Source organism: Brassica napus, chromosome C3, assembly GCF_020379485.1.
Source record: "Brassica napus cultivar Da-Ae chromosome C3, Da-Ae, whole genome shotgun sequence".
Lineage (NCBI taxonomy): Eukaryota > Viridiplantae > Streptophyta > Magnoliopsida > Brassicales > Brassicaceae > Brassica > Brassica napus.
Genome location: NC_063446.1, coordinates 25,203,147 through 25,226,852, shown reverse-complemented (window position 1 = coordinate 25,226,852; position 23,706 = coordinate 25,203,147). Strand labels below are relative to the sequence as shown.

The 23,706-nt window shown below is 32.8% G+C and overlaps 4 protein-coding genes across 5 annotated transcripts; 2 read left to right on the top strand and 2 right to left on the bottom strand.

Moving 5' to 3' along the window:
* Positions 1 to 6,970: 6,970 nt before the first annotated feature.
* On the bottom strand, positions 6,971 to 9,317 carry LOC106352998 (dnaJ homolog subfamily B member 1). Its single transcript, XM_013792663.3, has 3 exons — positions 9,070 to 9,317; positions 8,495 to 8,895; positions 6,971 to 7,618 (listed from the first exon to the last, which is right to left on the bottom strand). The coding sequence occupies exons 1-3, from the start codon at positions 9,232 to 9,234 to the stop codon at positions 7,177 to 7,179; spliced, it is 1,008 nt and encodes a 335-aa protein (XP_013648117.1). The 5' UTR covers positions 9,235 to 9,317; the 3' UTR covers positions 6,971 to 7,176.
* Positions 9,318 to 9,647: 330 nt separating this feature from the next.
* On the top strand, positions 9,648 to 13,247 carry LOC106352996 (LIMR family protein At3g08930-like). Its single transcript, XM_013792659.3, has 14 exons — positions 9,648 to 10,257; positions 10,369 to 10,454; positions 10,748 to 10,863; positions 10,956 to 11,066; positions 11,240 to 11,338; positions 11,419 to 11,541; positions 11,658 to 11,720; positions 11,800 to 11,864; positions 11,982 to 12,091; positions 12,179 to 12,293; positions 12,382 to 12,447; positions 12,561 to 12,671; positions 12,781 to 12,847; positions 12,940 to 13,247. Exons 1-14 carry the CDS (start codon positions 9,749 to 9,751, stop codon positions 12,985 to 12,987), a joined length of 1,689 nt encoding a protein of 562 aa, XP_013648113.2. The 5' UTR covers positions 9,648 to 9,748; the 3' UTR covers positions 12,988 to 13,247.
* Positions 13,248 to 13,426: 179 nt separating this feature from the next.
* On the top strand, positions 13,427 to 15,281 carry LOC106352997 (protein SCO1 homolog 1, mitochondrial-like). Its single transcript, XM_048749490.1, has 6 exons — positions 13,427 to 13,861; positions 13,894 to 13,981; positions 14,314 to 14,526; positions 14,607 to 14,696; positions 14,771 to 14,903; positions 15,007 to 15,281. Exons 1-6 carry the CDS (start codon positions 13,709 to 13,711, stop codon positions 15,113 to 15,115), a joined length of 786 nt encoding a protein of 261 aa, XP_048605447.1. The 5' UTR covers positions 13,427 to 13,708; the 3' UTR covers positions 15,116 to 15,281.
* A 676-nt stretch (positions 15,282 to 15,957) lies between these two features.
* Positions 15,958 to 23,069, bottom strand: LOC106439223 (importin-11-like). 2 transcript variants are annotated; one of them, XM_048750196.1, is made up of 24 exons: positions 22,731 to 23,069; positions 22,531 to 22,643; positions 22,255 to 22,327; positions 22,104 to 22,165; positions 21,840 to 21,981; positions 21,497 to 21,715; positions 21,271 to 21,337; positions 20,718 to 21,117; positions 20,125 to 20,272; positions 19,827 to 19,987; positions 19,559 to 19,658; positions 19,156 to 19,230; positions 18,895 to 19,029; positions 18,688 to 18,777; positions 18,417 to 18,599; positions 18,230 to 18,334; positions 17,911 to 18,069; positions 17,670 to 17,714; positions 17,374 to 17,595; positions 17,064 to 17,170; positions 16,936 to 16,992; positions 16,744 to 16,813; positions 16,381 to 16,663; positions 15,958 to 16,278 (listed from the first exon to the last, which is right to left on the bottom strand). In XM_048750196.1, exons 1-23 carry the CDS (start codon positions 22,869 to 22,871, stop codon positions 16,646 to 16,648), a joined length of 2,892 nt encoding a protein of 963 aa, XP_048606153.1. In that variant the 5' UTR covers positions 22,872 to 23,069; the 3' UTR covers positions 15,958 to 16,278; positions 16,381 to 16,645. The 2 variants fall into 2 exon arrangements, with proteins under 2 accessions (XP_048606153.1, XP_048606152.1); XM_048750195.1 differs by having other exon boundaries at positions 16,381 to 16,606; positions 22,731 to 23,068.
* Between the last annotated feature and the right edge of the window lie 637 nt (positions 23,070 to 23,706).

Genomic DNA, 23,706 nt, shown 5'->3' with positions numbered 1-23,706 from the left:
TATCTATACTAATAAAAGGGACCTTTTGAGGCTTCATAGAGCGTCCACATCAGCGAAAAAAAATCTCCCGAAAAATGACACATGGCATTATTATTAAAAAAATAGAAAATAAATAATAAGTAAATTTGCAATATAAGGAAAAATAAATAATATGTAAATAAATAAACAGAAACATTGCATTAAACTAATAAGTAAATATAAAATATAAGGAAAATAAATTATAAGTAAATATACAATTAAGAAATAAAAAAACTAAATTAAACATATATATGAAAAATGTATAGTATAATAAATAATAACTAAATACACAATATAAGAAATAAAAATATTATATTAAATATTTATCGTAATATTAGAATAAATAAATATAAAATATAAGAAAAAATAAATAATAAGTAAATATAGTATATAAGAAATAAAAATATTACATTAGATATATATCGTAATATTATCAATGATATAAAAACAAGAAATTTAGAATAAACAAATATACAAAATAAGAAAAGATAAACAGTAAGTAAATATACAATATAAAAAATGGAAAAACTAAATTAAACATATATCTGAAAAATGTATAGTTAAATAAATAATAAGTAAATATACAATATAAAAAATATTACATTAAAAATTAATTATAATATTACAATAAGTAAATACAAAACATAAGAAAAATAAAGAATAAGTAAATATACAATATAAAAAAAATACAAAAAATACATTAAACATCTATCTGAAAAGTATATTACAATAAAAAGTTAGATAAGTAAATATACAATATAAGTAATAGAAATATAAGGAAAATAAATTATAAGTAAATATACAATTAATAAATAAAAAAAACTAAATTAAACATATATATGAAAAAATATATAGTAAAATAAAAAATAACTAAATACACAATATAAGAAATAAAAATATTATATTAAATATTTATCGTAATATTAGAATAATAAATATAAAATATAAGAAAAAATAAATAATAAGTAAATATAGTATATAAGAAATAAAAATATTACATTAGATATATATCGTAATATTATCAATGATATAAAAACAAGAAATTTAGAATAAACAAATATACAAAATAAGAAAAGATAAACAGTAAGTAAATATGCAATATAAAAATGGAAAAACTAAATTAAACATATATCTTAAAAATGTATAGTTAAATAAATAATAAGTAAATATATAATATAAAATATATTACATTAAAAAAACTAAATTAAACATCTCTCTGAAAAAATGTTTAGTAAAATGAATAATAAGTAAATATACAATTTAACAAATAGAAATATTATATTAAACATCTATCGTAATATTAGAATTAATAAATATACAATATAAGGAGAAATATACAATAAGTAAATATACAATATTATAACTGAAAAAACTAAATTAAAAAATCAATCTGAAAAATGTATAGTAAAATAAATAATAATTAAGTATATTTATTTTGACAATAATAATTAAGTATAAGAAATAAAAATATTACATTAAGCATCTATCATAACATTAGAATAAAAAAAAGTAAATATACAATATAAGAAAAAATAAATAATAAGTAAATATACAATATAAGAAATAAAAACTAACATCAAACATCTATCTGAAAATGTATTTTTTACATTCTTATTATTTACAAATACTTTTATAAGTACATATATATACAATATATGAAGAAATAAATAGTAAGTAAATATGCAATAAATGAGATAGAAATGTTACATATTATAATAAGAAAAAATAAATAATTAGTAAATATAGTATATAAAAAATAAAAATATTACATTAAATATATATCATAATATTATCATTGATATAAAAGCAAGAAATTTAGAAAAAGTAAATATACAAAATAATAAAAGATAAATAGTAAGTAAATATACAATATAAAAAAAAATTATACATCAATCTCAAAAATTTATAGTTAAATAGAAAATGTATAGTTAAATAAATAATAAGAAAATATACAATATAAGACATAGAAATATTACATTAAATATCTATTGTAATTTTACCATTTGATATAAAAGCAAGAAAATTATAATAAATAAATATACAATATAGAGAAATTCCTTAAGATGGGCAGTTTAAGTTTTTGTCACAAAATAGTCTTAATAAGAAAAATGACCAAAAGAAGTTTTATTAAAGAGTAAAAATACATTTATACCGTAGGGTTAACTAATATAGATTTAGGGTTTAGAGTTAAGGGTGGGGTTTTGAGGATAGGATTTTAAATTAAAAAAAAATTAAAATTAAAATTTTCAAAATAAAAAGTGGCTATTTTGGTCATTTTACTTATTCAATGTTATTCTTGTGACAAAAATTTAAAAAACAATTTGAGATAGATGTCCTACAATATAAGAAAAACTAAATAATAAGTAAATATACAATATAAGAAATGAAAAACTATATTAAACATCTATCTGAAAAATGTATAGTTTTCAGTTTTTTCCTAAGAAAATATATATTCACACAAACATACAATTCAGAATTTTGTTTTTCTTCGTAATACAATGTAAAAAAAACTATATAGTTAACATTTGAAAATCAAACTAGCCTCGCGCGTAGCGCGGATTAACTCCCACTCTATACTAATAAAAGAGACCTTTTGAGGCTCCATAAAGCGTACACATCAGCAAAAAAAACTTTTTCCGAAAGATGATATGTGGCATAAAATATAGTTTTACATTTTAATATTACTAATTTTCGAAAATTATAAATAATATGTAAACATACAGCATAAAAAATAGAAAAACTACATTAAACATATGTAAAGTTACTTTTTTCACTTAAAAAAAAGACGGTTTATCTCCATAATGTAACATTACCGTTTTATAAAAAAAAACATTATATATAATTTTGAAACTAATAAATATATGTAAACATACAACATAAAAAATGGAAATACTACATTAAACATATGTAAGATTACCATTTTAAATTTTTATTTTTTTAAAATAATATGTATACATACAACATAAAAAATAGAAAAACTACATTAAACATACGTAAGATTACCATTTTTCACTAAAAAAAAGACGGCTTATCTCCATAATGTAACATTACTATTTTGTAAAAGAAAAAACATTATATATAATTTTGAAAATAATAAATAATATGTAAACATACAACATAAAAAATAGAAATACTACATTAAACATATGTAAGATTACCATTTTACATTTAAAAATAACAATAATATGTAAACATAAAACATAAAAAAAATGGAAAAACTACATTAAACATATGTAAGATTATCGTTTTTCACTAAAAAAAAACGGTTTATCTCCATAATGTAACATTGCCATTTTATATAAAAAAAAAACATAAATATAACTATTTGACTATTTGTCCAAGTTCTTCTATTAAACATTGCCGTTTTACATTAAAAATGGAAAAAAAACATTAAGATTAAACATCTATCTTAAAATATAAAATTCAGATATAAACTAAATATAAAGTTTAAGAAAGAGAAATACTCAATATATAGAAAAATAAATTATATACTAATAAAAGGGACCTTTTGAGGCTCCATAGAGTGTCCTCATCAGCAAAAAAAACTTCTCCCGAAAGATGACACGTGGCATAAAATATAGTTTTATATTTTAATCTTACTAATTTTCAAAAATTATAAATAATATGTAAACGTACAGTATAAAAAAATGAAAAAACTACATTAAACATACGTAAAGTTACTTTTTTTCACTTAAAAAAAAAGACGGTTTATCTTCATAATGTAACATTACCGTTTTATATAAAAAAAAACATTATATATAATTTCGAAAATAATAAATATATGTAAACATACAACATAAAAAATGGAAATACTACATTAAACATCTATAAGATTACCATTTTATATTTTTATTTTTTTTAAATAATATGTAAATATACAACATAAAAATTGGAAAAACTACATTAAACATATGTAAGATTACCATTTTTCACTAAAAAAAAACGGGTTATCTCCATAATGTAACATTACTATTTTGTAAAAAAAAACATTATATATAATTTCAAAAATAATAAATAATATGTAAACATACAACATAAAAAAATGGAAATACTACATTAAACATATGTAAGATTACCGTTTTACATTTAAAAATAACAATAATATGTAAACATACAACATAAAAAAAATGGAGAAACTACATTAAACATATGTAAGATTACCGTTTTTCACTAAAAAAAACGGTTTATCTCCATAATGTAACATTACCATTTTATAAAAAAAAAACATAAATATAACTATTTGACTATTTGTCCAAGTTCTTCTATTAAACATTGCCGTTTTACATTAAAAATGAAAAAAAACATTAATATTTAAACATCTATCTTAAAATATAAAATTCAAATATTAACTAAATATAAAGTATAAGAAAGAGAAATACTCAATATATAGAAAAATAAATAATAAGTAAATATTATAAATAAATAAATATATCAATTATATATACATTAATAAGTAAATGCACAATTTTTAAAATATGGAAAGAGTACATTAAATATTAAACATCTATCTTAAAATGTAAAATATAGATATTAAGTAAATAGAATTATAAGAAAAAGAAATACACAACTTAAAAACAACGGAAAAAGTATATTAATATTTAAACATCTATCTTAAAATGTAAAATATAGATATTACGCAAATAGAAAGTATAAGAAAAAGAAATACACAATTTTAAAAAATGGAAAAAGTACGTCAGTATTTAAACATCTATCTTAAAATGTAAATCTATCCTAAAATATAAAATTATTAGTAAATAGAAAGTATAAGAAATTGAAATACACAATATAAAGAAAAATAAATAATAAGTAAATATATAATATAAGTAAATACGCACTTTAAAAATGGAAAATTACATTAAGATTTAAAAATATATCTTAAAATTTAAAATATAGATATTACGTAAATAGAAAATATAACAAATGGAAATATACAATTTAAAGAAAATGGAAAATGTACATTAAGATTTAAACATATATCTTAAAATGTAAAATAGAGATATTAAGTAAATAAAAAGTACAAGAAATGGAAATACATATACATGAAAATAAATAATAAGTAAATAATGTAAATATATAATATATGAATTATATATATAATAATATGTAAATACACAATTTCTTTTTAAAAATGGAAAAATTCATTAACCATTAAACATCTATCTTAAAATGTAAAATATATAATATAATTAAATACACAATTTAAAAAAATGGAAAAAGTACATTAAGATTTAAATATCTATTTTAAAATATAAAATATAGATATTACGTAAATAAAAAATATAAGAAATGGAAATAAACATTTTAAAAAATGGAAAAAGTACATTAAGATTTAAACATCTATCTTAAAATGTACATCTATCTTAAAATGGTAGTAAATTATATAAAAAATGGAAATACCACATTAAACACAAAAAAAAAATGTATAGTTTTTCATCAAGAAAGTTCCTATAAAATTCATTATTCCATCAACATCAACCTCACACTATCAAGGAAAACTTCAAAGCACTCGAGCAAAAAAATGATTCCACCATCAACTCTTGCTGTCCCAAAAAAATTTAATAACCTTGAATGAGATTTTTTATAACAACGAACTTTTTGTTAGGTGGATTCATTGTTGGGAAACCCGTAACTTCCAAAAGCCAAACTTATTCATGGGAATTGAATTGTTTTTCATAGACTCAAAGGTATTCTTACAAATTTAAATTAATCTAATCCATAATTTTATTGTTAATATTCATACTAACTCTTTCATGATCAAACCATTACAGTTAATAACCATTCAAGCGTTTATCCCGAAACACTTCTTTCCTCGCCGAATCAGGTATTGGTTCATGTTGGTTTAGTATTGTTTTTGGTTTATTAACCGGTTTAGGATGGTCCTATTGTAAATATAATTTAAGTTGGTTGAGCATATATTACGCTTAAAATAACTTAAATTAAATAATAGTAATATTATGCTTAAAATATAATTTTAGAGAGTTTTCAAATATAGTTTACAGAACATTATAAGTGATGAATTTAATTTATTAAATTCGTTTATTACTTAAAACTAAGTTTTTTAAAAATCATACTGAGTTATAAATATCAATGCTGGATTGGTGAGTATAACATGAAGACAAAAATATAAACATTTCATTTTCAAGATAAGAAATTCAGCTTTTATTCAGTTACTCAATATATAATATCTTAAATTATTTTTTAAAAAATATACATAATTTATATATATAGATTAATATTCCAAACTTAAACTATTATATTATATATGAATAATGTTTTTAAATAAAAATAATTTTTGATTAAAAAAAAATAAAAACAACAAATGGTTATTTTCAAATAATGGATGTAATTTACATTATACTATCATTTAACAAGTAGTAGATACGTTTTGATATATCATTATTTTCTATTTCGAGAAAACAATAAATTGTTAAACATCAATATCATCTAGGTTAAGTATACTAACAACACAAATTCAAACATCACAAAAAATATTTACATAAACATTATAATACAATAATTTAATCAAAAAATACAATTTAAAAAAACAATATTCAAAAGAATAGTTATATACTTAATATTTGAAAATCAAAGATATTTTTGCTAAAATTGTACTTACCTGGCCAAGGAGATCGACCATCTTTTTATGGATCGATCGATTGTTGAGCAAGTGGTCGATCCGAAAATACTCTGCAGTTTAATTAAATATCTAAAACATTTATTTCAACACTCAACAGATAGTTTTGCTAAATATGATAACTAGATAGCCAACAAAATTACAAAACAATATTTAAATAGTAAAAAATATGTTAATTTAACGTGTTAAAATTTAAAAATAAATTTTAATTATGACATGCATCTTAACATTTATATAAATATATATCATAACCTAAATATAAATAGTTTAACATCTTAAATTAGAAAAAAAATAAAAATCTCGGGCTAATCCCTAGTATATAATAATTAACAACTTATAAGTAAAGAGCAAAAAAATACATAGTTTATGTGAAGTAAGAACTACATAGTTAATGATCTCACAACCTCCCAAGACAAAACACTTACACGGCCTACGCAGTTCACAACAACTGCCCAAAGACCCAACCAAAATAAGTAAAACCAAACGTAGCAGAAAGACAGAGATGGTTTTAAGTTAAATCACATCTAAGCAGACGAAAACATGCGTTTGATTCCAGTTTTCTGCTCAGTCGTTAGCCTCGACGGGAACTTAACGTTAAACTTGATTCTCAAGTTCCCTTTTCTCGACGGGTCTTTAGGAATCGGCATGCCTTCGCCCTTCACAACCTCTTCATAGGTAGGGCTGATCACGTTGTTGACCGGAACCGTTAGCGTTCTCCCATCCAAAGTCGTGACCTGAGCAGTGTACCCCGTGAGGGCTTCCACGAGAGGGATCTTTTGCGTGATCACAAGGTCGTTCCCGTCTCTCTTGAACACAGCGTGCGGCTTCTCATCGACTATGAACACAAGGTCTGAGGGTATGATTCCTCGCTGCTCGTTTCCTTTCTCAGGGAAGGTTATTTTGGTTCCTTTCTTCCATCCTGGTTTGATCTCTATCGTTAAGATCTCTTCGACTGTTGTGGGTCTCCTGCGTTGTAACAAAGAAGTAGCACTAATGTCTCAAAAGTGCAAATGAGAATGTGCACTAAGCCAAGTGCCGAACAACTCTAGTAAAACAGAACTTATATAGCTCACTGTTCATGATCCCAAACGTCCAACAAAATCTATCCAATGGGCTAACGACTAATATCTAGCGTTACATCTTTATTAACTAATCCACTTCTCAATCTCTAGATTTAAAAAAACTGAGACATGGTAACAGAGAACACTAGGCTTGGGCGTTCGATGTACCATTCAGATTCGGTTCAGTTGATTTGGATTTTCAGTGCTACATTCACAAGAGTTCCATTCCGGTTTTACTAATTTTTGGGTTGGCTTCGGTTCGAATCGGATTATAACCAATGTTTGAAATCGCCTAATATCTTTTTTTAAAAAAACTAAAAAATTGACCAAAAACACTCAAAACATATAAATAATTCAAAAATCTAATTAAAAACTAGTTAAGCTACTTGAACTAACTAAAACTATTCAAAATAACAAATAAAACAAACCACAAGTCTTTAAAATACTCTAAAATATATAAAGTACCTTAACATATATAATAACATTAACATATTTAACTAATTTCCGATATTTTCAAATCCTAATCCTAGTTCGGATTTTGTAGTAGGTAACTCTTTAAATCCCATTTGGATATTTTTTTTATAACGATTCAGATAGAATTTTGGTTTTCTCGGCCTTTTTGGTTCGAGTTAAGGTTCAGATTTAGGTTTATGGTAAAAACGTCTAGGCCTAGAGAACACAACTATTTATTCTAAGTAAAGACTCTAAAAGCAACGTCACATGCAAATCAATATTTATTCTTCACACAATGAATAGAGGGCTAACGAGTTGAAGAAAGTACCAGCTGGAATCAAGGACATCCCTCGAGATCTTCATCTTCCTAGTGATTCCTTTGTACAAATCCTCCAAATTACAAGGAAGCTGTCTCTCTATAGGAGCAGCTTTCCTCGGCGGTGCATTAGAAGCTTCTCCTCCTGTAGCTGACCTATAAGAAGAGAAAACATCCTCGGCGAACCTGAACCCACCACCAGAGGGTCCCGAACCACGTGTGTCACCAAACGGTCTCGCGAAGCCAAAGAACTCCGAGAAGATGTCGTCAGCGCTTCTACCGTTGAACCGGAACGAAGCTCCTCCGTCCGAACCACCGGGAAAACCGCCGGAGGCAGGAGGCGGAGCTTGGCTGTTTAGACCTTCTTCTCCGTATTGATCGTAGATTGCTCTCTTCTGAGGATCGCTCAATACCTTGGGGGGCAATGCAATCAATGGAAACATCATAAGAACAGAAGATTAACAGTTATGTCGGAATGTCATAACTGTTCAATATTCAAATTCGGATAAAGATTGAAACTTTCGATGGAAAACGAAATGGGTTTTGTCGGGTATGTAATGAACTCGAGTTGTGCAAGAGAAATTTACATCGTAAGCTTCGGAGATCTGTTTGAATTTGGCTTCGGCTTCTTTTTTGGTGTTAGGGTTCTTGTCGGGATGCCATTTCATGGCGAGTTTGCGATAAGCTTTCTTCAAATCGTCATCTTTAGCGCTCCGATCCACTTGAAGAACCTTGTAATAATCGACCCCCATTGCTCTTCTTCCTCCTCTTTGATTCGCTCTTCGTTGTTCTCAACTTGATCTTCTTCAGTTTACATCTCAACTCAATCAAACCGTACCGGTTTAGAGTTATAATAAACGTGATAATTAATCTCCGAGCGGTTTTCTCGGTTCGGTTTGAGTGTGAAGAATTTTTACCAAAGTCAACCGGATACAACTAATTTACACTTAGCGGCCGCAAATATTTTATTAGTTTACAATTTAGCCCATTAGTATCGGGCCATAAGCTTCATTAAAGCCCAATAGTATAATTGGTTTTAGAAGCCCAACATTGAATCTATATTAGAACAGTTGTGCCCGTACGGCGCCGGTTAAGGTATTTTATTACCCGAAGATCACTTTCATTAGTTGTCTGAATCATGGTGCTTCGGAGTTCGGACAGCTGGACTCCCGATTGAGAATGACATTTATACCCAAAGCCATCTGGCACTGGCGCCGTATTCACGTAATTACATCACATAACTGAGGGCAAGTATGTAATTTAAGAATGTTCATCACCTCCTTCCTCTGTCTGGTTTCTCCAGAGGGAAACAAAATCAGATCTGCTAAAATCCCCAAATTGAATTTCAAATTTTCGAACCCTAGCTTTTTTTTTTTCAATTGGGTCCCTACATCTTCAAATCGGGATCGGAACCTCTCGAATCGGATGGGCGATTTCAACCTCGCTCTCGTGATCGTCGCGATCGTCGTCTGCGTCATCGTCTTCATCTCCAGCGTCTACCTCCTCGTAAACTACCAGCATCCCGACGATGCGAACCAGGCGTATTTCCCCAAGTTCGTCGTCGTCTTCGGCCTCTCCATCGCCATGATCTCGATCCTCATGCTGCCGGCGGACGTGGCGAATCGGCACGCTTGTAGGCACGCGATTTACAACGGCGCGTGTAATCTCACGTTGCCTATGAAGGATCTTTGGCTTGCGGTTTACATCGTTGACGCTATCCTCGTGTTCTTTGTTATCCCCTTCGCTATGTTTTTCTATGAAGGGGACCAGGAGAAGTTCGTGTCTTTTGATGAAATTAATCACTTTTTTTTTTTTTTTTTTGTATTTTGTTTTGGTTGAATGTTGATTGATGAATGTGTTGTGTGTTTGCTTTGTTTTTTCTTCAGGACCATGGGGAAAAGGATTAAAAGTGCCTTGCTTTGGGTGGTAAGCACGGCTGTTGTTTGTGCTCTGGTGCTCGGAATCTTATACGGTTAGTCTTCTGTTGGCTAAAACCAATGTTGGTCTTCTCTTCACTATGATATGGCATCTGTGAACTGCATTTCTATGTTGATTTCAGCTAATAAGTTTCCTCATTAGTGCTTGTGTCGAGATCTTTTGTCATGTTTCTGCTAGGAATAGCTTATAGTTGTTGGTAACATCTTTTTCTTACCTACAGAAGTTATAAACCCTCAGTTATTGAACTCTTACTTAGCCGTTCATGGTCGCGTTTGATTTCGCATTCATTGGATTCTCCTCTGCTTATGCTCTTTGACATCATGTTAGGTGTTATTGGAAAGGTGGATTTCTCTGTCAGGCACTTGGCTTCTGGCACGACCTCTTTCCCTACTTCCTGGCAATTTTCAAATAATCAACCATGTATCGGTAACACCGCCCGCCAGGTAATATTTGCTTATCATGATTGGTTTATGCCATTGAAGATTTTCAGCTTGTAACATATTTCCTCTCTCTCTCTCTGGTTTAATCGATGCAGTGCTCAGCATTTACAGCTAGCGTCGCATCTGAGAAAACGTGGACCATGCGTACTACTTTCCCAGAATACGTTGTTGCTCTTGCTACAATTGTTGGTTCAGTTCTTTTCACGGTATGAGCATTTTTCTATCTTGTTGAGAAGTGCCATGTATGCTTGGAAAGGATAGGATAGGATAGGAACTGTCTTTTATAATGGATTTGTATCTTTTGTAGCTAATTGATGTTTTAATTTGAGATTCCCATATAAAAAATCTGATAACTAATTGTTCTCTCCAATGTTTCTAGATATTTGGTGGCGTTGGTATTGCCTGCCTACCATTAGGACTTATCACTGCATTCATCCGGCGACCAAAGGCTGTTATCACTCGATCACAATATATAAAGGTTTGGTTATTGTTCTTCTCAGGGTTTCATGTCTTCTAGTTCTTGAGTCATTTCTAAATAAACTCCGTAATGTTTTACAGGAAGCAACTGAGCTAGGGAAAAAGGCTAGAGAACTAAAGAAAGCAGCCGATGGACTTCGTCAGGAAGAAAAAGGTGGTGCTAAGGGCAGGGCATGGAGGAAAAATGTTAAAGCAGTTGAAAAGGTACATACTTGGTATCTTCTCTCAGTTTTGTTTCATAATTAAAATTGGAAAATCTACCTGAATTTTGAGTTCTTAATGTCTCCTTGATCCTGTAATTGAATGTGGTTAACCTGCAGGAGTTGCTCCAATTGGAGGAAGATGTGAACCTCTTAGAAGAAGCGTATCCACAAGGAGAGAAGGTAAGACGAGTGTCTCCTAGTAACTATATCTACATTCTTTGTGTTATTCAACTATTCTATGGCCTTTTTTTCTTTTCAGGCAGAAACTGCTTGGGCTTTCACTGTACTAGGATACTTGGCCAAGTTTATTCTTGGAATCATAGGGTTAGTATTTTATTTTAAAATAATCTTCTTCACAGTTTTTTTTCTGGTGTTATGGCCTTAGTTTACTGGCTTGATTTTATATAAGCATTCATAGAGGTCTTTTTAATGTCTTTGTAGATTGATCGTTTCTATTGCTTGGGTTGCACACATCATCATATATCTACTTGTAGACCCTCCTCTTTCCCCTTTTCTTAACGAGGTTTTTATTAAGCTTGATGACGTTTGGGGTAAGCTCTTACTTACTGTTCTTTCTATATATTAAGTTTCCTAATGTCTCTGCCTGACTCTATGTATGTATGTGCGGGATTCTATAGGTCTTCTTGGCACTGCTGCATTTGCTTTCTTCTGTTTCTACCTTCTACTTGCTGTCATCGCTGGGGCAATGATGCTGGGTTTGAAGCTGGTCTTCATCACCATTCATCCGATGAAGTAAACCACATCTATTGATTCTAAAAGTGTTTGGCTATTTTCCAATTATCTTTAATTTCTAATTGGGCCATATGAACTTTGTTTTCAGATGGGGAGCTACTCTAATGAACTCTTTCCTATTCAATGTTGGGCTCATTCTTCTTTGTTCCATCAGGTAGGCTACACCAAGTCTGTTTGTGTAATATCCAGCTGCTACGTACACTATTGCATATTTTAACCATGAGTCCATGACAAGCAAAGTAACTGATGCTTCTTTTAAAATTGCAGTGTGATTCAGTTCTGTGCCACTGCATTTGGATACTACGCTCAAGCCACTGCTGCTCAGGAGATCTTTGGCCACACATTGCAGTCACTTAGAGGAATCAAGTACCTCTACAAGTAAGTAGTAACGGTTTAGGCGTTTAGCAGATAGCAGATAGCAGTCTTTGAAACTTTATCTGTCTTTTGTCTTATTGAGAGAGGTCGATGTGGTATATATATATCTCAGGTACAACGTGTTCCAAATCGGGTTTGTTATCCTGGCTGGATTGACCTTCCTATATTACATTGCCTTCGTAAGCCCTATTTCATCATTCATGTTACCTCCCCAGTTTTGTCTTGTGTATAAATGTTATGAATAATATGTTGTTTCTTGTGTTTCTGGTAGGGATGGAGAAGAAAGAAACCTAGCGCCCGTTTCCAGCTCTCTTCTTAATGTAAAAATATTTCCCTTTCACTGGGGGATCTGATTGAGTGCTGTCCACACAAAAGTGTCTGATTTGTTTTCGGATCATACCGGAAGTACCTGGAGAGACTGCTTGTGCTTAATGAGTTTTTTTTTTTTCATTTTAATATTGTTTATCATTATTTTTCTTATGTATTTACTGTTTGGTTGTGCAACTGTTAGCTGTCCTGTCTTGTCTTGTCTTGTACTGTTCTAATGCGAGATTATGTAATGAGAAGCCTTTCATCTCACAAGACGTTGCCTTAGACTCTGCCATAGATTTTTGCTTGTGGTTAAAGAGGACTGTAACAGAATAGATATATGTTTGGGAAACAAATGTTATAATCTTGACTGCCTAACCGTAAAGTTCACCAAAATATACTTATCTTTATGGTTGTGATAGAGGCGGAATACATTGATAGATGTGTTAATTTAGGGTGGAAAACGGAAATACATTAATGGATACCTAATAAAGTCTAAACTAGCTTAATGGGCCGTAACGTTAGACAACAGTGGGCCTGACGTACCAAGCAGTATGGAAGGGCGTTCGCAACGAGACAGTGGGACCTATCGTACCAAACAGTATGGTGTTTATGTGAAGGGCGTGCGCAAACCTTGCCGTTTACTAGAAGTTTATTACAGCGTAAAAAGCTTTCTGTTCTCTTCAAGACTTTAATAAACCCCCAACGAATCTGCGAAAGCTCCGTCGTCAATGGCGTCTGCTCTACGTAGAACCGCAAGCCGTCTTCGTCACCGACTTCGCTCCTCAAGCGATCTACTATCTCCGCCGTGCATCTCCGACGCGCTTCGTCAAGGAGTAGATTCCTCTCTTCCTCGACCGGTTCGACTTAATGATGATGTCTTGATTTGATGGTGGCATTTTGGTAAATACAGCCGGTTTCGTGGATGAGCTTCTTCTTGCTGTTTGCTACTGGTGCTGGACTGGTCTACTATTATGATAGGGAAAAGAAACGTCATATCCAAGGTACTCATCTCATGGTGAGTTTGTTTTTTTTTGTTAGCAATGTCACAACTTTATCATGTAGACTACCGTTACGTGATAAACACTGTATATACTAGGATGCTAGGATTTTGAGCGAGCTCTCTCAATATCTGAAATGTATTATAAGAAACTCTGCTAATTGAATGCATGGTTTGTAGCTTTAATAAAACTACTGATCTTGTTAGTGATGGATTTTGATCGCTTTAAGCACTCAGTAAATGCTTAGTTTATCATCCCACATTGACTTCCAATATTATTGCTTTTCTCTATTCTTGTATGTATATTGACCTGGTGTTCTTGATGGCGTCTTTTAGATATAAATACAAATTCTATAGCCGTGAAGGAAGGACCATCTGCTGGGAAAGCAGCCATTGGAGGACCATTCAGTCTTATAAGAGACGATGGGAAACGTGTTACGGAGAAAGACCTGTTGGGAAAATGGACCATCTTGTACTTTGGGTTCACTCATTGTCCTGATATATGTCCTGACGAGCTTATTAAGTTATCTGCTTCCATTGACAAAATCAGTGAGTTGTCTTCACTTTTTTTTTTTTTCATTTTGTGTGGGTATAGTTTTCGCTAAGGCTGTATCCCATTTTTTACACAGAGGAAAAGTCTGGAGTAGATGTGGTTCCAGTGTTTATCTCTGTGGATCCTGAAAGAGACACAGTTGAGCAAGTACATGAATATGTCAAAGGTAGTAGATTATCTTCTTAACTCGGTAAAGATGATTTTGTTTCTTGAAATGAAAATTCATATGCTTTATTGTAGAATTTCATCCGAAGCTGGTTGGATTAACCGGGAGCCCTGAAGAAATCAAATCGGTGGCCCGTTCTTACAGGGTGTACTACATGAAGACAGAAGAGGAAGATTCAGACTATCTCGTTGATCACTCTATAGTCATGTACGTGTCTACTTATTATCCCTTTTACAGAGTATTTGTTAGGAAGCTTGATTGTTTCTTCTTGCGTTGTAGTGTTTTAATATTGTGTTTGTGTGGAATATAGGTACTTGATGAGTCCGGAGATGAGTTTTGTGAAATTTTACGGGAAGAATCATGATGTTGACTCGTTGACCGACGGCGTTGTAAAAGAGATTCGACAGTACCGCAAGTGAAGAGTCTTCGAAGCACACACTCAAGGGGAAAACAAAGTGATTAGTTGCCATATTGGATTTGTTGGTGATCATTAATACAAGAATTTCTCATTACACGAAAATGTGTTTCAAATCCCACGACAATATAATTAAGCGATCTAATAAAAATTGATATATCCACCAACTATTCCTGACACGGATTGGGTATCCGGACAATTTTAAGGTATCCGGATCTTTATTCGGATGATCCATAATTTTACTATCTTTATCCGGATCCGAGTTTCTCAAATATCTGGGCGTCGGACATCTTTCTAAAAATTGTAATATCCAGCGGATATCCGGATTCAGATATAGATCCTTAAAATAAATAAATAAATAATATTAATATATATAAAATATTAACAATAATTAATAAATAAAAATATATATAATGTTTTTAATTATTTCTATGTATAATATTACAAAATTGACATAAAATATATATATACTATTATAAAAATGAAAATATATTAATAAAATTAGTTTATATATATATATATATATATATTACTATTTTTGAAATAATTATTAATAAAACTTACGGATCTAGATATCCGGACTAAAAAATCAAGATATCCAGATCCGGACCCGACTTTGACGGATCCAACATTTTACTATCAAGATCTGGATTCGGTCCCTCCGGATATCCGGATTTTCGAATCGGATCAAATCTGGATCTCGGATAAATCCTAGGCCTTCCACCAGCATATGGGCTTTTAATTGCCTAAAACTCTGTTAGTTTGCATAAAATCTCGAATCAAGAAAATAGCAAATGGAACCAAATTCTGGAAAAATATAAATCAACAGAATAGGAACGTGAAGAATGAAACTCAACAACACTCCCACCCTTCTCTTCATATATTGTTATGAGAACTATTGGGACACAATATACCCGGATATAACTGATGTTCTGTGTTGGTTTTGAAGCATGTATTGAAAGAATGAACTGACATATTAAACTCAAGCATATGAAAGAAAGTAAAAAAGAAGTTCTAACGACCCTCTCCTTTTGTCCTTGCAGGGCAAAAATTCCCACGGGGAGCTCAAGGAGACGCACCTCACGCACGTACCAGAGTTCCTCAAACCGCCAAGGACGCAGAGGAGACAACGCATATGGTAAAGAGAAGAAAAGCTCACTCATTCACCTGAACAGATATGATGAAGTTGCGAGTCAGCTCAAATGGTGGAGATACATCACCATACCATATACAAATACAAGACTCAATAATGAGGGATCAGAAACTCACTTGAATACTGCCGCTCTTTTAAGTGATATGGAATCAACCAATGAAGAGGCAAAAGAATATTTAATCACGGCAGTTTTAAAGCTTGCTTCACTTGTGCAAGCTCTGATGGGTGTATCCTACTGATGGCAGAATTGAAGGCATCTCCATGCAGTGTAGAACATGTCTGAAGGTTCTCACGCACTGAATTCTCCAATGACATCTGGTAGATTGGATCGGAAACTTTGATCTTATAACAAGATAGAAAATTTTACAAGCTGCGTTAGAGTCAGTGGTTTTGTGGAAGCTGCTTCGTTAAAAAAAAAAGATTTTGTATTGTTAACAGTTCAATAACAAATCACAAATATTTTACAAACTAGCTTTTACCTGACTTTTACGTAACTCTTTGCTAGGTGGGGTTCCTTCCCCTTGAGACCTGCTTGAACTCATGTCGCCGCTGGAATTACATATTGTATGTTTTTCAGATAATAAATACCAAGTATTGTTAACAGTTCAATAACAAATCACAAAACTGGCTTGCAAACTGTGTACTTCTACAAGAATTAAACGTAATATTACCTTGATTCTTCTTCTGTTAGATCTTTGTCTCCACCAAGGATTACACTGGTGCATGTACTGTTTCCAGGAACACGATCAATATAGATACATAAATCCAGCTGTTAATATTCGATTGTGCAAGCATGTACCTTAGTATTTGATCAAGCTTGTCAAGAACTTGAGGCATTCTAAGTGTAAGTATTATGGAAAGAGCCAATCCAAATGTCTTTTTTTGCATGGGAGACGCATTATCCACCTGCACGAGTAGATGTAATAATAAAGTGAGTCGGAGGATAATATGCAACATGCAGAGTGGTTTAGAAAAGAGCTATTGCTTAGGATCAAAAAGAAAGACCATTTAACAACATGAAAGATTCCGCAAAGCACATTCTAAAACCAGTTAAAAGTTCCAGAAAGCTGGTCAAACAACCAATTGTTCAAAATACGTTCACCACTGACCTTGTCGAGCCAAATGTCGGTGAGGCAAAAGAGTACGCTGTCTTCGATTGTGACCCCTGCTTGTTGGAGTAACACTGACAGAGATGAATCAGATGTTAACTGGGCCAAGTAAGTGGTGTTCACCACCAGAATCCTCGCCAGGATAGCAGCTGAGGACGTTTTAACTGCCGTCTTGGATGGATCTCGGTCATCCCCACCACTCAAGCAAATAATAACCAGTTTCTGAGAGATGTCAACAAGTGTTTCAAGGAAGAATATGAATCTTTCATCAATCAAAAAGAGAACTCGAAATTTACCTGTAAACAGCTGTTGATGAGAGGGGGCACTTCCGCAGGAAAACACTGTTCAATACAAGAGCAAATATTTTAAATCAAGAAGTTGTTATTTGTCCACACTTTCAAACATACAAACATGTGAAAACAGTCATGACAAACACTATACATCGTAATGATGCAATAAAAGTTCCATCACTGGTCAATTTATATGTAATCCAAAAGATAAGGGTATGTAATTAAGAAAGTGAGAAATTAAACGCACCTGAACTAAGATGTCAATCACCGGAAGAATCGAGAGTAACCCCTTATCATTTACATTTCCAATAATAAGATCAAGAATCTTTGCTACACTTGAAGCATGCATATTAAGAAATTCCCCTCCATCCAAAATGATGTATGATTCCATGATACTGACAGCAACCTACTTTGGTTAAGATGTTAGTGCAAAAATTAAGGGGCATATGGTCATTTTGAATGTCTTTAAGGTATGATTGACACAGCATGTTTCAATAGATCTGAACTGCGACTTTAGGTTATTAACGAATCAAGACGTTAACTCCTTGAAAACTTAAAAAGCTAACCTGTAAGTAATCGAAACTTCTTTCAATGATGTCCACCATATAGGGAAAGCATGCTAGTAGCTGGGGCACCATCATAGGAGCATAGGAAAGTGTGGTTTCCCATAACTGCATATGTTCAGCGTCATTTTTGTATCACATTTGTATCAGCAGAAAAGAAAGGTATATATGTTACGAAGTGGAAACTTACTGCCATGCTATCTTCCAGAAGGTTGAGTGCATCAGGGCTATTAATGTCAATTCCCTTTTGGAGTATTGGAAGCAGTATGCTATAGCAGATGGGAGACTGATAAGCAAGCGCAATTACAAAACTCCGCAGTGCAACAAGAAGCTGAATCTGTAGAAGGCTTTCACCAGAAGATTCCTCCCACACCTGTTCTTAAGTCAAGCACGTAGATAATAAGATATCAATTGCGCACCAAGATAAGAATAAACATATACAGCTAAAAATGCGATTATACCTTCTGGAAAAATTGCACCAACTTTTGTGCGTACGGAGTGACTTCACTAACATGCCCAAGAAGAACAGAAATCAAGTTCAGAACTTGAACCTGAGAAAAAAGAAAGGATAATTAGATGAAGAGATAGAGAACCGTCTGCGTCATTTGAGGAAGAAGAATGACAAGAATGGAAGGCTGTAATGAATTTGAGGCAGCTAAATCATGTACCTTCGAATCAAACTCTTCAACTTCCTCAACCATTTTGAAACATGACTCCCAACAGATTGGAAGAAGATCAATAAAATATTGCTCCGAGAAATTCGCATCCTCAACATGTAAGCACAATGACCTACTAGCTGCCAGCTACATAAGAAAACAGAAAATCTCAGAGGCAGCTAACAAAATACAAAAAAACGGGAGTAAATAAAATCCGACCTTAATGCAAGACAGTAAGAGAAAAGCGACAAATATGTGATAGGATGAGACTACCTTGACAGCGAGGTCATTGTCCTGTAACAATGTTATCAAAGAACAATAGACTGCTCTTTTTGTGTCATCTTTAATCTGAAAGGTTATTACCATCAGTCAACAAATTTTCAAACAAATAAATAATTAAGAAAACCTATGGTAGAGTAGATAACAAAAATCAACAGGGCAACTAATCCTATTAACGTCTTGTTACAAAATAGCCAAATTGTTTTGCTTTTGGATGATTATTCCTCTAACTCAACTTATTCGGACAAGACATTACTTCATTTTGCATATTTATGCCATAATCATCTTTCATGCAGTGATAAGATGCATTTTCTACAGAACATATGATGCAATTTCCTCCAAGTGTAGTCAATATTTGCAGCATAAAAAAGGTAAAGCCAAAGTAAAACAACATTACCTCTGAAACCCAATGTCCCAATATCATTGCTACTTTTCGGTGGATGATACGCCTATTTGGATGGTCATTTGACAGCTCAAGGGATAGTGCACCATTAAACCTGCAGCCAAATCGCCCGATCATTAAGAAGGGCACGTTATTTACTTAACTAATCAAAAACTCTTGTCACATTCTGCTGACTGGCAAAACGAAGGTTTCTTTACGAATTACACAGCCATGTTTAAACGAGATGAAGATAGCGTAGGCATTAAAAGATCAAAGAGCATACCAATCTCTGAAATTAAGATAATTCGAGAGCTCATAGTAGACATATGCAGTAGCAGCATATGCTGCATCTTTGAGAAGCAGCGCTGGTGTTATTTCAGTGACAGAAGGGGGGCAATTATTCATTGCTTCTTGAAGGATGGACACAACAATAGGTCCTAGGAGCTGTTCACAACAATGGAGACAGAAAGAGTAAGTATCAATTTATATAAATTAGCAGACTTCTTTACTCTTATTTTTTGGGTTAGATTTAGCATACTTTTCAGAACAGGCTGAAATGCTTAAGACTATCTGCTACTTACTTGGTTGTAGTTCTCAAACAAAACCATATATAGAGCTTCTGCACAAGGCCTCAATTTCTCAGACCACTGAATCATGTCCTGCTCGTGATGAAAGGACTCAGGGTTTTGGTACCACTCCTCTAGGTCACTTGCTGTTAGAACAAAATACCTGTTGAAATGTTGATGATTAAATTTTAGTAAAGTATTTTCCCCGGCATCATTAATACGACCACCATAGAGCGGTGACTGTATGGAGGTAGGAATGCATGAAAGCATTAAGACGATCCATGCAATATTTTTCAAACTAAATCCAGAAGGTCCCAAGAGTAACAATCCCTTCTCAACTATTACATGCACGTCAGTGACTCTCCTTAATGTTACATGGCTGAGTATGTCCATACAATAACGATACTTATAACTTAAGGGTGAAGATACTGAGAACAGAGAAACATAGATGTACAGCAATAAGATCGTTATGTCTCAATAAGATTATCATATCATATTTTGTTTTGGACTTTGCACTGGTAAATGAAAACTATCTACTTTCAAATTACCTTAATAAGGAACTAAGGCATAATTGGATTCACACATCTTATTGTTGGTTAGAAGGATACCTTCTCACTAGTATGTTGCACAAAAGAACTATCCTTTCGTTGGGTAAAAGTGAAGACACAATGCCACTAACTGCGTTTGAAGCATTCTTCTTCCTCTGCTCAAATGTAACTCCATTTTCATCCATCACTCGACCAGTTAGACTAGGCTTATACTCTTTACACTCAAGCACAGATTTCACCATCACCATACACTGAATAAAAAATTCTTCAAACGGCAACGATGCCTGTTCAGGATCTGTTATCTTGTTTAAGCAGAAATCCACTACGACTGGAAGAACACATTTATCTCCAAAGGAATAAGGATGTCTGCTTTGGATTGCGGCTAAGACTTTCATCAGCTTGACACATGCCTTCTTTACAAACTCCCAGAATTTAGGATCTCGATTCTGAAAAGATGAATCTATATGAAGATTTTGAACAAGTTAGCAAAAGTGTACATATATGGGGTGTAGATTGAAGCGAAGAAATAGAGGAAAAATCTTCTTTAATACAGAGTTCTGGGTGCTTTTGTTATATGCAAGAAAAAAGGTCCATAAGCTAAAAACCAACTCACAGTATGGAAGAAACGACTGAACCGCATTCAAGAGCAGAGGAGATACTTCTTTCACTGGTTTAATCTCCTGAAAGAAAAGAGTTAGTTGTATATCATATATCTGCATGTAGAGTAAATGTCTGAGAGAAAGAGCGAATTATGCATGAAAATATTCCACTAGTTCATAGAAGGAACATGGATGTAATAAAGAACTGAAAAGTATCAAGGAGAAGTATAGTGTATCTACCTGTATGCATTTGGCATCGCTTTGAAACCCTGAAATTGTGAGTTGGCGGACTATTTTCAAACATAGAAACCACCTCTCACAAGTCAGAAAAAGCTCATCGTGATGCTGCTCGGCACTATTAGAACCATAGCTCTGAGCCATTGTTGAAAAGCCACGTAGAATTGTTTGTACATCAGTTTGCCAAAGGTGCCAACTAAAGTCGAAGAGTTGCGACGAGATCTGCCAACAAAATAAACTGGACCTTATCCTTAACTAAAGCAAAGATCCAAGCTTTGATCCTACAATATACGCAATAGGAGAAAATAAATTGATCTAAGGGATGAAGACATAGTAGCAGACACACCTCAGCGAAAGTTCTCTGATCTGCCGTGAGACGTTTAGTGGACAACTCTTTTAGCGTTCGAAAAAGAATCATCAAGATTCTGTGAGAAGCAAGAACGTCAGCTGACTGAAGCTGTTGCGCAAGTACCGAAAACAGGTCAGGCCTGACATCACGAAGCACAAAAAAACCATTTATTTCGCTAAGAGAATCAATCCAAAAAAAAACTCTAAAACCAAAGAAGATGGTGTCACAAGTTAATTAGAGTAATAAAGTGAAAATGCTGACCATTCCCTAGGATAATCAAAGCGGGCTATCTTCGATATGAGAACAGCCAACATCTCCGCTATCTGCAACAAAGCAAATAAAATGAGATACATTTCCACTATATGTCACCGTTGATGCAGCGACGGAATGCTAACGTTACAAGTTACAACACCTTGTAGTTCTCTTCTCTCAAGTGAGACAACAACTTCTGCCTCAAGTGAATCTTCTCCTCATTGCTTATACCCCTGTGAAAATTCCAAGCAAAGAGTGTCAAAGCCTAAGTAATAGAGTAGTAACTTCACAGAGCTCACGCCACTACACATCCAAAAGTCTAACCCAGCCAGCAAGTGTAATCACACATCGGTATCGGAAGGGATCCTTAATAATATATAATATAACCGGACCAATCCACTTATCACCGATTAATTCGGGAGAAGATCGAACTTACGATGAAGCATTTCGTCTGCTCTTCCAATGACGGTTGATACTGTTCTTGAAGTAAACAGACGCCATCAACCTAACGTCCACATGAGACACCAAATCCTTAGACGCAATCACTTCCTGCAACCAAAAACGAGAGGAAGTGAATCAATCAAGCCTAGCATTAGCAGAATCCAAGGCGCAAGAGCATATGATTAGAAAACGAACCATGAGGCAGGAGCAGAAACCAGGTCTGCTCTCCGACTGAGAAAGAGCCGCCTCCGCCGGCCGACGAACGGACTCGTCGCCGCTCATGGAATTCGCTAGCAACGAGTACATCGCCGGTAAATCGGAAGCTGTCAACGCCATCAGAGGCAATCTCCGTCCTCCTCCGCGAGATCCGACGAAATCCTTGACCTAATAATCGAGGCTTCGGCGGCGAGAATAGAATCTGGCGGCGGAGATAGAAACGCGAAGCTAGTAAGAGACGTAGAGAGAAGAAAAAGAAGATCGTCTCCTTGCCACGTCGTCTTCTTTTTCAACTTCTCTAAAGCTCTTGAATCATGTAACAACAATGCACCAAGGACGGTGGCGTATGTGATAACATTTTTTCACAGTCGTAAAAAAAAAACTTACCGTCGCACTGATCGGATTCCGGTCACCGAGCCGGAGACTTTAACTTGGGCCGTTGGTCCAAGATTCAAAGGCCCAATTATTATAGCGCGTGATCGCAGCTAGATTCTTATTTGTGAAGATTCGTGGGAATTTTATATTAGCCACGTGTAAATACCCGCCTTAATTTGAAACTTGAAGCTAACGGAATTTAATTTTGAGAAATACAGAATAACCCCAATAGTTTTGTAAGTAACTCATTTTCCCCCACCAAGTTCAGATCAGATGAATATTTTGTTTCGCCAGGGTTAATTTCAGAGATGTCTGTACATGATTTTACCGCTAAGAAAAGGTTTCTCTTTTCAAGTTTATTGTGCTGCAAGCTACTTCGTGAGTGACATAGATTTAGTAATATATCTACATGAACATAGAACTATTAATTTGTAATTATTATAAGTTATTAGAAACTCTGGAGCATATTTTAAAATAAATATACATGATTAAAAATGTTAATGTTAATATGTTCTAATTGATCCAGAAAAAGATACATGATGTAAGACGTTAATGTGTTCTAATCTACAAATAAAGTCAA